The sequence below is a fragment of the Passer domesticus genome, chromosome 8 (genome assembly GCF_036417665.1).
Source record: "Passer domesticus isolate bPasDom1 chromosome 8, bPasDom1.hap1, whole genome shotgun sequence".
In the NCBI taxonomy this organism is placed as follows: Eukaryota; Metazoa; Chordata; class Aves; order Passeriformes; family Passeridae; genus Passer; species Passer domesticus.
Genome location: NC_087481.1, coordinates 25,831,104 through 25,847,398, shown reverse-complemented (window position 1 = coordinate 25,847,398; position 16,295 = coordinate 25,831,104). Strand labels below are relative to the sequence as shown.

Below are 16,295 nucleotides of genomic sequence, written 5' to 3'. Positions count from 1 at the left end.
TTAAATAACCCAAACATTAAGGAAATATCTGGACAAGGTGGAGCTGTAGATTACATCAAATAGATAAAACCAAATAAATATTGGGAGAGGAAGGTGGCATATTGAGACTAAGCAGGATAATCAAAAGGGGGACTAGGAGATTGGGTCTGGTGGGGGGAGGCAGGAGGGAGAGTGATGGGGAGAGATCCATCATGGTCTGGTTTGGCTCATTGGGTTCCAAACTGATCAATGAGAGCCTTGGGAAACAAGAATCCCCAAGGGCTCTGTGTCATTGTGTTTCCCCAAACTCCTCATTTCAGGTGTCTTTGCAGCTTGACCTGAGTTCTGAGTTCTGTGAAGTGGGGAGTGAGAGGAGCAGAGAAGGCTGGAGGCTTTATTTCATGTTGCTCTCAGGCAGCTGTTTGCACATTGCTCAGAAAATGAGTCTGTCACCATATCTTATTTACGAGGCATTTCTCACTCCAGCACTGTCTGTGCTCCCCGGTTGCCGTGTTTCTGTGAAGTTTTTCTTCTAAAACAACTAATAAAATGGCTTTTAGCTGCCATTTTAAAAGAAAGTCAGCCTTCTGTTAAGGGCAATGAGAGCTGAGGGGCCTTGAGGAAACTCCACAGTTTCTGTTGCTTCAGCTGCTCCTCGTGTTTTGGGGCCGAGGCAGAAAGATGAGCAAATTCTGATGGCATTTCCCTTGGATCCTTTGAATGTTATAGGAAAACAAAGACACGGCTTCCCTGACCAAAAAGATTTTTGCTTTGCAAAACAAATGGAGGAAGGAGGAAAAGAGCTTTTCCATTGCCAGTGACTGCAGTTTCCCAGTAAATGGGGTCCATTGTCAAGGCACACTAATTCTGCCTTCATTAACAGGTACTGAGGAGGGCTGGGCATGAAAAGAATAAATTGGAGTTGTTTCCACAGTTGGACTGTAGCTGTGTCTGGATTTAATTCTCCTGGCAGGAGGGTTAAATAACGTTGGCTGAAGCCTCAATAATTAGCCTCTTGCCAGGGCTCTCCTAGCAGACCTGCAGCTCCTTCTCCCATCACAGCAGGTAACTCTCACTTAGGATACACTCACCTCTCTTTTTTTTTTTTCTGTCTTCTGTGTAGGGAATAAATTTCAGGCCATCTAACTCTGGAAACTGTGTTCTGGCCAGATATTGAGCTCTGTGTGTGTCCCTGGGATGGAGGGACATCTTCTCCCACACTGGGATCTCCAGGGTCCCTTTGGACCATGACTGTTCTGAATCAATTATTCCTGCCTGACAGGAAAGTCCCATCCCTGCCACGAGTGAAACCTTTACCTCACCAGTGGTGCTTTAATCCTGCTGTGCCTTGTGCCAGGGCCCATTTCCACAAGAAAAGGTTGTTTTAAGTTATAGAACAATTTTTGTTTGTAGTCCTGTTCATGTTCATTTTATCTTCAGTCTTTTCCCTCCATGGGTCCATCTCACCCTCACTATTTGGAGCAAGGATGTCTTCCTACCTTTCTGCCTCCTTTCTTCACTGCTGTGGGGCATTTCCAAGATGTATCTGAGCAGCATCTTCCAAGGAATATCCCAGCTTCCAAACACAAGCCTGGTTGCTTCCTGGCATAGGGAGAGCTCTCTGGCTTGGCATCCCACTTGTGCCATGCTGAAGGACAGAAATGGGAATGATTTGTCACAACTGGGAGTTTGGGATGTTCTCAAGTGATTTGAAAACTCAGAGTGGGGATGGGAGGCTCTCTGCAGCCTTCAGTGGTCTGTTCATCTCTTCATCCCGTGGATTTGTGTGGTGTGATGGGATGAGGGATTCAGGGATGTGGGATTCACAGCCTCCCTGGGCACCCTCTGCCAGGGCCTCCCCACCCTCCCAGGGAAGAATTTCTCCCTGGTATCCCAAGATGATGCACTTGTGTTATTTCAGAATTAGTTCTGATCCTTCTCTGGGAGAAGAAATAACCCATTTTTCCTGTAGAACTGATGATATTGTGGCTCAGTGTCTATGCTGTGGGCTCAGATTTTTAGCTGCCTGTTTCTTACATTTTTGGGTTGATTAACATGAAAAAAAACCCCAACTTGATATGATCTGGATTCATTTTCTGAAATGGTGGAACAGTAATGAAAAGAAAATATCTGCAACATTAAGTTTAATGGGATTTTTTCCCTATATTTACTGCAGCTGGGGCTCAGCCATCTATATTCTATGGATAGCTGTCTCTGCTTCAGGACTGTGGTAACTTGGGATTGATTGGCTTTCAGGATACTGTGGCCTTTGCACATCTATTTCTCTTCATTTTGGGATAAATGGAAAAGAAGCAACCATGGGATATTTAACTCCAAATGACTGATTTTTCCCAGCTGAGTTCTTGATCCTTCTTCCCACACTGGAGTTGCTTGGGGAGTTATTAAGCCTTGGGAGCCATGAGCTGCTTTGTGTATAAATTCCCACCAAAATACAAGATATTCTAGTGTTTTCTAAGGAGTAGCCAGAAGTTTTACTTCCTCTAAGTAACATCACCAAAAATCATCCTGTTTTGGCAAAGAAATTCCCAGCTCCATGAGGAGGGAGCAATGGGTATTCTCCAAAAGTGTGTTAAGACTTGGGTTTTCTTAAAATACAGCTCCTTTGCTGGAGGTCAGAGGGCAAGATACACTGAGAGGTGTCTCCAAGTGTGGAATGTTGAGTTTTTGGGAAAGAGAAGATCCCAAATGAGCACAAAACCAAGGAAATATGGCCTTTCTCATCAGTGAGCTTTTAATGTCTTTCAGAGTGCACTGCTTCTGCTGAGAGTACAGGGCTGTAAAGAGCAATTGAGTGCTGCAAATTGGTCCATTGAATAATTGAAAATAGTTTAAAATGGCATAATTGGCTTAAAGATGCCTATCAACCCATCTCATCCCTCAGGGCTTCCCAGGGCTTTACCCTGCTGGATCCAAGTGGGTTTTTTCCACGTGGTCAGTGCTGCTGCTTGTTGTTTGTTTGCTGGTGGAGGACACTGCTCTATATTCCATTCCTGTGTTTGGCTTCTGCTTTGCTTGCTCTCTTTCTGTCCCCAAATATTTGATTGGAAGAAATGAATCAAGAAAAATGTTAATTGCCTTTTGCACTAAATCCCAGGTTGGTTGAAGAAGCGACTTGGCATGGAGAGCTGGTGGAATTAGGGATCTGAAGGATCATTTCAACCAGATCTTTCCATATATCTATGTCTAGGTCTGTATTTATGGATCTTTCCATGTATCTCTAAGCTAGGAGTTCACTGATGGTGGTGTGGGCCTCAGTACCACGTTTTCACACATATTGGCCCAATGGAAGGGATTAGGTGATTTCTAAGGTCCCTTCCAACCCAAACCATTCCATGCTTCCATGTTAATGATTTGGAGGATCCTCCTGAACATCTAAAGATAGAAATAAAGCTAAACCAGAAGCTGCAGTTGCCCTGACCAGTGTCTGCCTCATTGCCCAAGGGAAATCAGTCGCAATGAAACAGTCTCTGTTTTTAATAATGTAAAAAAGGATGCTGAGGAGACAGCTCACACAATCAGAGAGAGCTGGGAATGCAGCAGAGCACTTGGGGAAAATCCAGACATGGTTTTCCTTTATCAAGACAGGCATCAGGCCATATGAGAACCAAACAGCCCTTTAAATGGCTTTGGAAACCACTGCAGAAGGAATATTGGGTTTGTTTGGATGCATCTTAATTAAGGAGGCAGCAGGGGAATTTAGAGATGCTGTAGTTGGAAATGGTAAAATTTGGGGGGAAAAAATAAAAGAGGAAGGGAAAGGCTACATATAACTGGGCAGTCTGGTGTCTGCTGCTTTTGTGGTCTGTAAGTTTGAGGGATGTAAGTGCAGGAAGAGGAGGGGAAATGGAGGTTGTGCAGGCTGAGGTAATGGGCAAGGCAGGCACAATGGGAGTGGCAGCTCTCAGGGCAGCTCTTCCCACATAAATCCTGGCCAGAAGCATCACAGCCAAGGGGAGAGGCAGAACTCATCTGACCCAGGCCCCATCAATCCAGTCCTGGACACCAGGGGTGTACTTCTCTAATGAACATTCCTTCCTGAGCAGGAGTGGGATGAGCTAATTGTCTTGGGTGCCCTCTGGCTCCCCTGGCTCAGGGTCACACAGTTTGGATTGAAGTGTCATTACAGGTAATTGGAGCTGGTTGTGTAGATCAAAGGGAGAAACCAGCCATGCCATTTATTAGCTGAAGGAGTGAAGTAATTGAATTTGCCAAATTAAAGGCACCCTTCCCTGTCTTCAGAAAATACTGACCCTGCAGATTTTGGATGCTGAACTGCTCATTTAAATTTTGGAGGTGTTGTTCTCCTCTGGGGCTTTGATACGCTGCTCATGGAAATGTGTGTTTAGAGATAGAAAAGGAGGGAAATGGCCCTTGTGAGAGACAAGTGAGTATTTTACTCTGTTCACCAGGTGTCTGCACAAATGGGATGTGGTATTGTACACAACCCCAACCTGTGACAGTTTTTCCCAAGTAGTAACAAATTTACCAATCTTAAAATAAACACCATTATACCCTGGTAGAGAAAATGGAGTAAGAAATATATATTGACTACTCTTTTTCTAGAACCTTGTAACTATGTGAGAACCTTGTAACTTGTCTGTTCCTCCTCTTCCTCATAGAGGAAACACATTTCCCTAGTGCCAGATTTTGGGGCTAACAAGAAGAAATTGCCTCCAGGCTTTCATGCAGTGATTGCAAATAAAGTGAATAAAATTGCACATGTTCTTGAAATATTTAGGGGGTAGTTGGAAGCTTGTTGCTCTTCAATAAAATGGGGAATTAATCACTGGAGAGGCTGAATAGCTCCAGAGAAAGCTGAATCCCTTAAATTCTGTGTATCATTGGAGAGATTATGAAGGTGGTGCTGGGGACAGGCTGTTCCCAGGTCAATTAACACTGAGTTAATGAGGGACAGCGAGTGAAGGAGGGAGGGAGGAGCTGTATGGAGGCACAGCAGGGATGTGGGTGGAAGGGGGGATGACCCACCACGTGGCTGTGGTCACAGGAGAGGCTGCTCCTGCACGTGGTTTCTGGAATTCCAGGCTCGAGTCATTGGCAGAGGGACGTTGGAAGTGCAGGGATGATAAGAGCAGCACCACGTGTGCTGTGTATATCAAGCAGGTCGTGACAGGCTGTCCCTGCCATCAGCCCCAACGCCCTTATTCATCTATTTTGGGCACAAAGTGTTTGGGAAAAGGGGTCTCATTAACCTGTCTGCTGAACCTTTTCCTGATAAAGTGCTAGTCGTTATTACAGCAAAGAGAAAACACAGTGTGAAAGGTTTGATTTGGAGCTGTAACAAACATCCAAAATTCAGTTCAGTTAATTCCATATTCATTCCCTTTTGTCTGAGTGGTTCCTCTTTGTCTCCCGTCTCCCACCCCCGTTGGGAAGTGCCTTCCCACAGAAAGGTGGATATTGTGTTTGTGGGGTTCCCAAACAAAGGCAGGAATGATGAATCTGACTCCAGGTTCTCAGAAGGCTGATTTATTATTCTATGATACTATATTATATTAAAGAATACTATACTAAAGAATACAGAAAGGATACTTACAGAAGGCTAAAAAGATAATAATGAAAACTCATGACTCTCTCTCCAAAGTCCTGACACAGTTTGGCACTGATTGGCCAATAAGTCAAAACAATTCACAGCAGAAACCAATGAAACCATCACCTGTTGGATAAATAATTTCCAAACACATTCCACATGAGCAAAACACAGGAGAAGCAATGAGATAATATTGTTTTCCTTTTTCTCTGAGGCTTCTCATTTTCCCAGGAGAAAAATCCTGAGCGAAGGGACTTTTCAGAAAATATGAAGGTGACAGACGGATGCAAAACTCATTATACTCTGAGCATCCCCTGGAAATACTAAAAGTTGATTGCATAGATGAGGTTCAAGAGGGCTGAACCTCACCAGTGATCTACATTAGAGCTGGGAAATGAAAAAAGCAACTAAGTTTTATCTGATCACTTAAGATGACAGCCTTAGCATTAGTTATAACCTAGAGGATTCCCTAGAAATCCCAGCAAATACCACAAATCCTGTAGGAGGTGTGTATTTGAAAGTAGCAGAGCATGATAAATCCTCATATATTAACTTAATTTGGGAAAAAATTGTGACGCTGCGTTGTAGCTTCAAACAGTGATGGGTTACAGAGCCCAAAATGGAAATGTACTGAAATTCTGTGGTGGGATGCAGGGAAAAGAGCGTGGTTGGCTGGCAAGTGATGCTTTTGCAGTTGTGACTAAATGAACCGTGACAGCACAGACTAAATGCAGTGAAAAATAAGGTACAGCGGCGTCCCAGCTCGTGAGCTGCAGCCCACACCTCATCCCAGTGTCATGGCTGGGCTGAGACAGGGTGGGCATGATTTGTTTAAATTTGTACAGGGAGGCAAGAGCTGAGAACTGCCCAAATTCCAGGGCTGCTCCTCAGCCATGGGAAGCACAGAGAGTACAGTGCCTGAGGAACATCCTCTGGCCAGACTGGGGTTGCACTGCATGGAACAGGCTGGAGCTCTTGCTGCAGCATCATTTTCTGTTAACTGTCATTAGAAATACCAGATGGCATCTTGCTTTTCAGCTTTTTCCACCTGTAAATGGAATAAATATCTCCTCTATCTCCTCCTTACAACTCCTTGTCAAGACCTCTGGTAAAAGGAGCACCATGAAGCTCATAGCTAGAGGTTCCTAAGAGCTGCATTTCCTCACTAAAATTGAAAGAATTAGGCAAAATTTCTTTTGGATAAAGTCATTCAGAACTTATGCCCCTTTTTAATTGAGCTTTTGTATCTTTATTAACTGTTTTTTGTGTTTTGTTGGGTTTCTCATGTAGCTCCCCAGAGGAATTTTGAAATCGCCTTTAAGATGTTTGATCTGAACGGTGACGGCGAGGTGGACATGGAGGAGTTTGAGCAGGCAAGTTGAACAATCAGTGCTGTGGCATCTTAGCCATAAGCACAGCATTCCTCTGTGATGTTACTGCCTTTTATTTTTGTGCTTAGTGCTGGTTTGCACCTTTCACTTCTGTGCTCTACTCTGCTGCTTCAGTGCTGCTGTTTGTTTCTTTAAACTGGATACAGCAAGAGAAAATTTTTCATTCAACCAGGGCAAACTCAGGTTTCCTGTAATTTTGTCACCAACATTCAAGGCCAGGCTCTGTGGGTTTTGGAGCAGCCTGGTCTGGTGGAAGGTGTCCCTGCCTGTGGCAGGGGGTGGAACTGGATAAGCTTTAAGGTCCCTTTCAACCCAAACCATTCTGTGATTCCATAACATTTTCCTTACAAAAAGTCCCCTTCAAGGTAGACGTAGAACTTTTTTTCATTCTACTGATAAAGTGGGATTTTGATCCTGCTACCTTGACAGCTTCTACTGCGTTCCTTAATTTAGTCTTCAGAGAATAGCCAAGGTAAATCTGCTTCACAGAAGAAATTACCCACTTATTCCAGTGTAATCCAAAAACGTGTTATTGAGAGCCTATTTTCATTAGTCCTCTGTTTCTTACAAGGCTTCATCAACAGGGACTTTGCTGCAGGTTTTTTAATGAGTTTAGCCTTCATGTCTGATACTGGTGAGCTCTTCCTATAAGCTGTGATTTATGGTTGTGTACAAGCAAGAATAGATTGAAGGCTCGAGCTGTCAGTGGGGAAAAGATTTGCCCTCCCCAAGCAGAAGAGTGTGATTTTTTTCTTGCCTATTTCTGGCCTTAAGATATTGGGAACTTAGAAACACCCTGAAATCACATCCTGAATCACCAGTGTGTGCTATTCATAAAAGGAAATTTAAATGCATTTCCAAAGTGCTACCTAAGAACAAAGCAGTCCTGGAGAATCCAGGCACAGATTCTTACTCATGCATTGGCTCAGTGAGTAATTAACTGCAGAAGAGTCTCTGCAAGGTCGTGCTTGGGGCACTTGCTATAAATGGGAAGAACCAATGGCAAATGAGGTCTGTTGAATTACCTTCCCTTGCTAATCTTTGGGTGTCATCCTCCTTAAAGTATTACCTGTGTATATGATGTCATTATCACGAGCTTGCTCCAGAGCCATGGAACACCTCTGGGTAAATGCAGGATTTTAGATGCACACTTTGGACTCCGAGGAGACTGGAGTGTGTTGATCTGCAGTCTGACATCACTTCACTTGACAGCTTGAAATGTAAACCTGGGGTTTTGTCCATGTTCCTTCCTTTCCCCAAGTAAAAATCACTGTTCTTCTTTCTGTCTGCATAGTGCATGGAGATGGAACTCCACTGCAGCTAAGTGATCATATTGAACAGTCCAAAAGGTGATTTATGGTAGTTGCAGTGTTCTAGAATGAAATCAATTATGGAAATAAATGAATTTAAGAAGAGCAAAGAACGATTAACCTCCTACTAAAAATGCAGTGATGCCAAGGTGCTAACTCAGGTGTCACATTTGGCTTTTTTATTAGAGCCACGTAAAATGAAAAAGGAACATTTCTACAGGATGAATGTTTCCTAATCGCTCTGAAGATGAGGGTGCAAAATTGAATTCAATTATTTCATATCATTCCATAGGCCAGGGGGAGTTATGCATGCATTAAGTCACATAAATATCCTTAGGAAGGGGAAGGTATTTTTGTTAAGCTGGTTACCTGTGTCACTGCCTGTATAGAAAGGAATAAAGTTCCTGGTTAGCATCAGAATATTTGGGTGAAGGCTGAGAGTAAGAGGATGAAGGAGCTGTTTTGGAAAGTGAGAAGATAGCTGTGAAGATACTGATTTGCTGCAAGAACAAACACAGCTCCAGTGGGAGGCACATATATCTCATTATGCAAACATATAACATTACAAACAATTGTTTATATGATAAATCCTCTTTTTCACTCTTTATGGAAATGCCTCTGGAAAAGCATGAAGGATGGCAGGGTTTGCAGCTCTGTCCTGTAAATCTTACCTGGCAGGAGCAACTGGAACTGGCCCTCTCAGGGGATTATGCAGCAGTTTAAAAGAGCAAACTCATTTTGGGGAGAAAGGGTGGGAAAAGAGGGAGAAGAAAAGGACCATCAGGGAAGCATCGTTCCATCCCTGCTGGCTGGGAGCACGTGGGAATGAACTTCCTACTCCTCCCTCACACTTTGTCTTTGGAGGCAGCCAACAGCAGGTCCCTTTTCTCACTGATGTTTGAAGACCTCATCAGGAAAGAAAATTACTTCAGTAATTCAGCTAATATGTGACTTAACTACCTAATAAAAAGCCATTTCATTTCTTCAGGCCTTGCTGAAGAATTTCAGGTTTTTTATCCAGTCAAAGCATGTAGTTAGTGCTTAGTCCTGAATAATGTGGTGCCTGCATCAGTATTGCCTTCAATTCTTCATCCTTTGGCATGTAAATTGTTAGTTTACTCCTCTGTTGTTAAAGAAAAGCTGGCTGAAAAGTAGAAAACTTGCATGCAGCGTTACTGGTAATTTCTCTGTGAGTCTTTAACTATTTTATTTCTTTTTTCCCCTTATCTGGTACAAAAGAAGAAACATGACAAACATTTAGGCTGAAATAGGAACAAAAAACAGTGGAGCATCTCAGTCCTTGCACGATTGATGAGCTGTGGGTGAGGGCAGCTCCTTGCAGTGGTGCCTGCCTTTCTGGGCATTGAAATGATTACCCAAAACAGGGACTGGGTAAATCTTTTTGGCTCCAGTGCCCACAGGTGGATTTTCAACTTGTTACAGATGGGAGAGGAAAAGACAGCCATAGGATTCCATAGAAATAACACCCAGGAAAAGCTGCTCTGTGGAGCAGTCTGCAGTGTGGTAAACACTCATGTAGAAACAGGGGGAGTTTTCCAAGCTGGCCTTAAATTGCCTTGCTTCAGACAGTTTATAAATATTTGTCTCCAAACTGTGCTGCATGCAGAGCTCACAGTTAACAGTGAAGCACAAAGCAAACTAAGGAGTTGCTATTTACAGTGCAAAAATCAGAGAATTCCTAAACAGTTTGGGTTGGAAAGCACCTTAAAGATCATCTCTTTCCAACCCCCCTGCCATGGGCAGGGATATCTTCCTCTATCCCAGGTTGTTCCAGGTTCTGTCCAGCTTGTTCTTGAACACTTTCATGAATGGGGCAGCCACAGCTTCTCTGGGCAACCTGTGCCATGGCCTCACCACCCATACAGGGAAGAATTTCCTCTTGATATGTAGTCTAAAGCTCCTCTCTTTCAGTGTAAAACCATTACCCTTGTAAATAGTCTCTCTCCATGTTTCTTGCAGGCTCCCTTCAAGCACGGGAAGGCCACAATTAGGTCACCCCACATCCTTCCTCACATCAGAGTGACCAAAAAGCCTCAAAACATCTTTTCTGTACTTTTTTTCCTCTTGATTTTCTCCTCCACTTGTTTTCCTTGTAGAGGAAGAGCAGCCAGCAGTCTCTGGTTGGGAGGCAGGGTTTCCAGCAAGGTGAACCCAGCAGCAATAGCGTGGAGTTTTCCTCTAGAGCATCCTATTGGGGCTGTTCCAGCACTCACTCTCTCATTAGGAAAAAGTTGAACACACTGAATACCACAATAATGAGGTTCTGGCATCCTTGTGACAGCTGGAGCTCTTGGCAGCTGCTTTTCTTCCTGCCTTCCAGCTTGTGTCAGCAGGGGGAAGAGGCTGATGGCAAAGCAGTGGTGTTTGCTGGAGCTTTGGGAAGCCTGGCTTGTCAAGTGGCTTTTTTCCCCCCTCCTTTTTCAGACTTCTTGTCCTTAATATGAATCCTTTTGCTGCTGTGTTGGAGGAGGTAAGTTACTACACAGAGAATAAGCCTGGCTTCTCATATCCCAGCAAGAATCACTCAGGTCCACTTGGTAGTTTAGTGAGATTCTTGAGAATGGAGAGAGGACATGGCTGCATTTGGCTTGGCTGCCCCTTACATTTGCATAAAACCCTTAAAATAACACACTCTTGGATTTTCAGACTGTCACGTCCTTCAAGGTCAACCTTTTGGGATCTTTTATGGAGTAGGGAAGTTCTTTGGAAGAGCCTTTTGTGCTGGGTGGCACAGCCCCAGGGATGGAGCAACTTCCAGCTGTGACAGAGAGCAGCAGGCAGCAAGGAGAGGGTGCCCTTGGGTTGAAAACCCCAGGATTTGTGCATGAGTGGGAAGAAATGTGCTGTGAGCTGTCTGGGGTTGGTGTGAACTCACAAGGATGGGCAGTAAAGGAGTGGAAGTTCTAAGATATTTGAAGAGTTTTTTCTTCCCCATAATGCTTGGATGTGTTTAAAAAAAAACAACTGGGATGTGGTACTGGGTGCCAGGGTTTAGTTGAGGTGTTGGGGCTGGGCTGGACTTGATGATCTTTTCCAGCCTGATCATTCTGTGAGTTCTGTGATTGCTGCAGCTTCCCCACCTCCTGGGATTTTGCTGGGAAGAAGCTGCTCTGCTGACCAGGGGTAGGATCAGCACTAGAATGTTAATCTGCAAACTGGCTGAATTGTTTCCTAAAACTCATTTTAAGCACTTGATTCTCTTCTTTCTTTGAATTGGACTGAAAAAGCTAAAACCTAGGCTGGCCAGGGAGGTTGTGGACTCCTCATCCATAGAGGTGTTCAAGGCCAGGCTGGACAGGGCTTGGAGCAAGCTGGTCTAGTGGAAAGTGCCCCTGCCCGTGGAAGGGTTTTGGAGTTAGATGGTCTTTGAAGTCACTTCCAGCCTAAATCATTCTGTGATTCTCTTAAGTTCAGCCAGATTTTTGAATTGTTGTGTCTCCTGAGAATTGTTTGAGGAGGAAAAGAAAGAAGGATTGTGGAAACCCAGGGCACCAGGAGTATTTCTGTGTCTGCTCTGGGGTGCCCTGACACCCAGGGGGGGCACTGACTTTGACCCTCACTCATGGAGAAAGTTTCCTGGACTTCAAGACAGGCTAGAACCCAAAAATGTGTGAAATAGATTCTAGAGAGTAGTGTAGGTGTGTCACTTGCTGAGAAATTTAGGTTTTGGGATTTTTAGTGTGTTGTGAATGGCAGCAAGATGGAGGGCACAGGGTGCTGTCCTGGGTTTCTTCTTCATGCTTCTTCCTTCTTGTGTTTGGTGGCATTTTGTAATGGGGCAGAAAAGTCCTCATTGCAGGCTCTTTGGGATCAGTTTTTGGGTTAAAAGTGAAAATAATCCAGGTGTCAGTTCTTAATTGGATAGTTTAGCCTTAAAAGACTTTGTACCAAGAGATTGTTGGCCACTTTGTGCCTTCTGATGAAAGGTACATTAGAACTCACAGTAGTGAGACTGTTTTACTGATAAGAAATAACAAACCCCTGAGTCTGAACATGACCCAGAGAAACCAACAGCTGGTACCCCCACAAAGGGGCTCTGACTGTGTGTTTTGACTGTGCCATGCTCCCTGTGGCTGCAGGTGCAGAGCATCATCCGCTCCCAGACCAGCATGGGCATGCGCCACCGGGACCGCTCCACCACCGGCAACACCCTCAAAACCGGCTTCAACTCCGCCCTCACCACCTACTTCTTCGGGGCTGACCTGAAGGGAAAGCTCACCATCTCCCACTTCCTGGACTTCCAGCGCAAGCTGCAGCACGACATTCTGAAGCTTGAGGTTTGGGCTGCTTGTTCTGTCCAGGGGAGGGCGGTGCAGCATGGATTGTGCTTCTGGTGGGGCTTCTGCAGCAGGAGCAAGAGCCTGGGAAGGTACAGGGGGAGTTTCTGCAGCTGTGACTTGCACACCCAAGCTGTTCAGTTCCTGATGGGTATTTCAGTGCTTGTGGCACTCCCCAAGGGATGTCTCCAGCATTTGTTGGTGGCTGCTCTTGTGGAGTTGGAGCAGCAGCTGGCACATCCTGGGTGTGTGTCCCTCTAAAAGCCTTGCTGTTGCCTTGGCTCTGCTGATGGAGGTGATTTAAGGGAAAAACAGCAGAGGTTGTGAGTGACCTGTTGCTGCCTTGCTGAGGAAGGTTGGTCTCAGTCCTAATCAGTGAGCTGGGCCCTAGAGGACCAGGATTTATAACATTCCCCAAACTCTTCATCTCTGCTATTGTCCCCACCTTTTCTGTTTGCTTCATTATTCTGAATGTTTCTGCTGGGAAAGTGTTCAAGGCTTGTTTGAATCCTCCTAAATAGCTGCTCTCTATTATGTGACCTCTGTTGTTCACTCCTGGATGTTTTATGAGAAACGTTGGCCATCTCTTCTGAATTTAGTCTCCTTTTTAATTTGCATTACCCTGAATTTTAACAGCAGCTCCCAGCCTCCTGCTCCTAGTCACGTAACCTTAATTTGAGCATCACCCTTCATAATTTGGTTCTTTTGTATAAAATCAGCAGGAGGACAGCAACAGGGGAGTTCTTGGTCTGTCTCAGCTCCCAAGGAGAGCTGACTCAGTTGGAAATGGTGCCCATCACTGCATCAGGCTCCAAGGCTCAACCTGGCTTGAGCAAAGGCAGACTTTTATTTGCATTGGAAATCAGGATTTGTGCACAAGAAGATGTCTCCCAGCCTATTAGGATAACAGTATTCAGAGCTCTGTCACTTCAGTCTGGTGTATTATTGCTCACATGCTCAGGTTGTTTGATCAGCATTTTACTAAGTTCTTATCAAGTCAGTCATTGCAATTTGAAACTGAATTTATTCCCTTTTTAATTTGGAATTTACCAATCCAAGTAAGAAACTGATCCAAGGACTGATTATGTTATTTTGTGAAGGCAGTTGCCTGGTTCAGTGCCTTCATTTCCTGGCCATTAAAGCAGGTGGTGTGGCCTTGGCAGGGGGAATTGGCTGCTCGAAGACAATGTTCTTTGTGAACTGGGTCAGTTCCTCAGTGCCTCTGCAAATTGAAAGGAATCAAATACTTTTTAAGGTGAAGAAACATCAGGTGTAACTTGAATGTAAAGACAAGAGAAGCAGAGATTTTTCCATGCCCTGGTTTTCCCCTGCCCTGTTCACTCCAGGGGTGGGCACTGAAGTATTCCTGACCCTGTGCTCCCTCCACGGGTCCCCACTTCCCTCATTAAGAAGCAGTGGGGATTTTTTTTTTTTTAAAGTTTCACCATACTTGTTCTTTTTCTGCTGTGACAGTTTAGTTTTTGATGATTTCAGTCAATTGTGCATCTTCCTGGCTAATATTAGTTGCTTTTCTAACAGATTATTTATAACTGGGGACAATAAAAGGTATTTGTGCCTGGGTAAGTTATCAGATAGCATAAAGGCATTATTACTGACTCCCTGCCAGCACCAGGCTCATACTCATTTCCACTGAAGTATTGATGGTTTTGTTCTGCCAAACTTAACTTTTCCTTGAGTTCATGCTACTAAAGGCCTGATTTTCCTGTTCATAGCTCTCACTGATTTAGGCAAAACAGGCCTGTTCTGTCCCCAGCATTATGCAACGTGGCTTCTCTCCTCTTCAGCTTTTATCTCTGTTGACTTGATCTCCCATTTTTTCTCCTTGCTTCACATTTGATGTGTTTGTTCACACTTAAGGAGCTTTTCCCACCAGTCTGGTGGGTTTGTGTTGTTCATTTCCCAGGGAGTGCCCTAATGACCGCAGCTGCTTGAAAAGCACAGGAATTCAGAGATGAGATTCTCCTGAGAAGAGAAGGGTTTGCCCTGACCGATGTAAATCAGGAAAATGTGAGAAGTGGTGCTCAACTGAACTCTTCTTCCCTCATCCACTCATCCTCTGCTGGCTCAGGAAAACTGGAGCATGGTCTGAAGCTGGGATGTTGATTTGAAACCCAGTTTTTGTTCATGTTCAGAGCTCTGGAGAAGCCCTTGGGGAAATGCAGGGCTGAAGAATCTCCTGGGGCTGGTGCAGCCCCTGAATGACCCAGAGCCTCTGTTCTCCAGCTGGGATGCTGGCTTTGTCTCATCTGAAAGAAAGCTGCTTTAAGAAAACTTTTTTTAAAGCTTTTTCCCTTCAGCTCAGGATCCAGGCATTTCTGCAGTTCTTACACTTGAGCTGTTTTCTGCTGACTGAAGGTGGAACAATAGTTTCTGACCATCTGAACCCACTTTGTCTTTCCTCTTACTGATTTTGGTTCTTTTGGTTCTTTTCTTTTTTGAATCAAAATATCCATGCATATTTCTTGCTAAGATTCAGCAGAAGCTCTCACAGAGGAATTAACTCAGACAAAGCCCTGAACATTTCAATGTTCCTATGGCTGAAGTGTTGATAGCAGGTTTAAGTAACCGTGGCCTGGTGTTTTCTTCTTCTCTTCTGCTTTTCTTTCTTTTTTAATGCAAGTATATTTTCCATCATTTTATGAAGACTCAGCAGTCAACTCAGCTGCAGGAAGGGAAGGATGAGGAAAGTAACCACAGCCAGAGGTAGAGGGGGGAAAAAAAGTCACAGTGGTTGGATGATCCCACTAGTTTCAGTGTGTTGTTTCAACCTTTTGGGATTTGGCTGCTTGGAGAAAGCTGTGGTCAGGTTTTTGGGTTATGGGGTGGCCCTGCTTAGCTAAGGCTGAGCCACAGGAACCAGCCCAGCAAATGGGGCTCCTGGCAAGGTCCTACAGCCAGAAGTCCTTTTTTCTTGTGGCTTGCTTTGACAAACAGTGACAAGTTTGTCTGGACAGGCTCTGCAGCTCTCATATGTCCCCTCGGGACAGGTGGTGTTGGGCTCTTGTTCTGGTTTTTGAGTGGAAGATCTCTGTGAGTCTGGAAGATGAATAGAACTTGACATCATTGTTTATGCTATTTCTGCTTCTTTGTGCTGTCCCAGATATCCCTGTGTCCTTGGTGGACCAAAAGGAGTCCCAGCCAGCCTGTGGGGCTCTTCCAACCTAAATTTTTTGAGGATTCTGGAAGTGCATGTAGAAGAGATGTGTGAGCCCTTTGTTCTCCATGTCTTTGTCACTCCTGCAAGGCACCCCAAAACCTGCTGATAGCACTGATTTAATCTCCATATTTTTCCTCTTACCCAAGGGTTAAGGATTCCCCAATGTCTCTCCCAAGAAAAAGTTTTTCCAAACAAAGTAAAATGGGATTGTGTAAGAATATGGCAAAAGTACAAGATATCACTGCTGTCATCTGGAAAATTATTTTCTGTGTCTGTTCTGTGACAGGTGATGTGGGAGTAACCTCTTTGTCCTGGAAAGTCCTGTTTTTGTGGCCAGTGCCAATACAGTTACTGCCTGGTTTGGTTTTTGTGAGGAAGGGGTGCTGGATGCTCTTCCATCTGCACACACCTCATTAGAAAATCCTAAATCCTTTGGGATCTCGGGCCTGTCTTAACAAATACTCTGGTTTCAGAAGGCATTTCTGATGCTCCTCAGTTGGGTTTTTTGGTAATAACTTAAATCTGTAAGTGCCTTTCTTAGTCCCAGTGTTGGAATAGTTAGTGTCCAAG

General features: G+C 44.4%; 1 protein-coding gene across 3 annotated transcripts in view; it reads left to right on the top strand.

Annotated features, from left to right (window-relative positions):
• Positions 1-16,295, top strand: part of MICU1 (mitochondrial calcium uptake 1) — an 88,854-nt gene that overhangs the window by 48,382 nt on the left and 24,177 nt on the right. For all 3 annotated transcript variants that reach the window (XM_064429835.1, XM_064429837.1, XM_064429836.1), the window contains 2 exons: positions 6,839-6,921; positions 12,350-12,547. In XM_064429835.1, the coding sequence (XP_064285905.1) occupies positions 6,839-6,921; positions 12,350-12,547 (281 nt within the window). The remainder of the gene's footprint in view (positions 1-6,838; positions 6,922-12,349; positions 12,548-16,295) is intronic.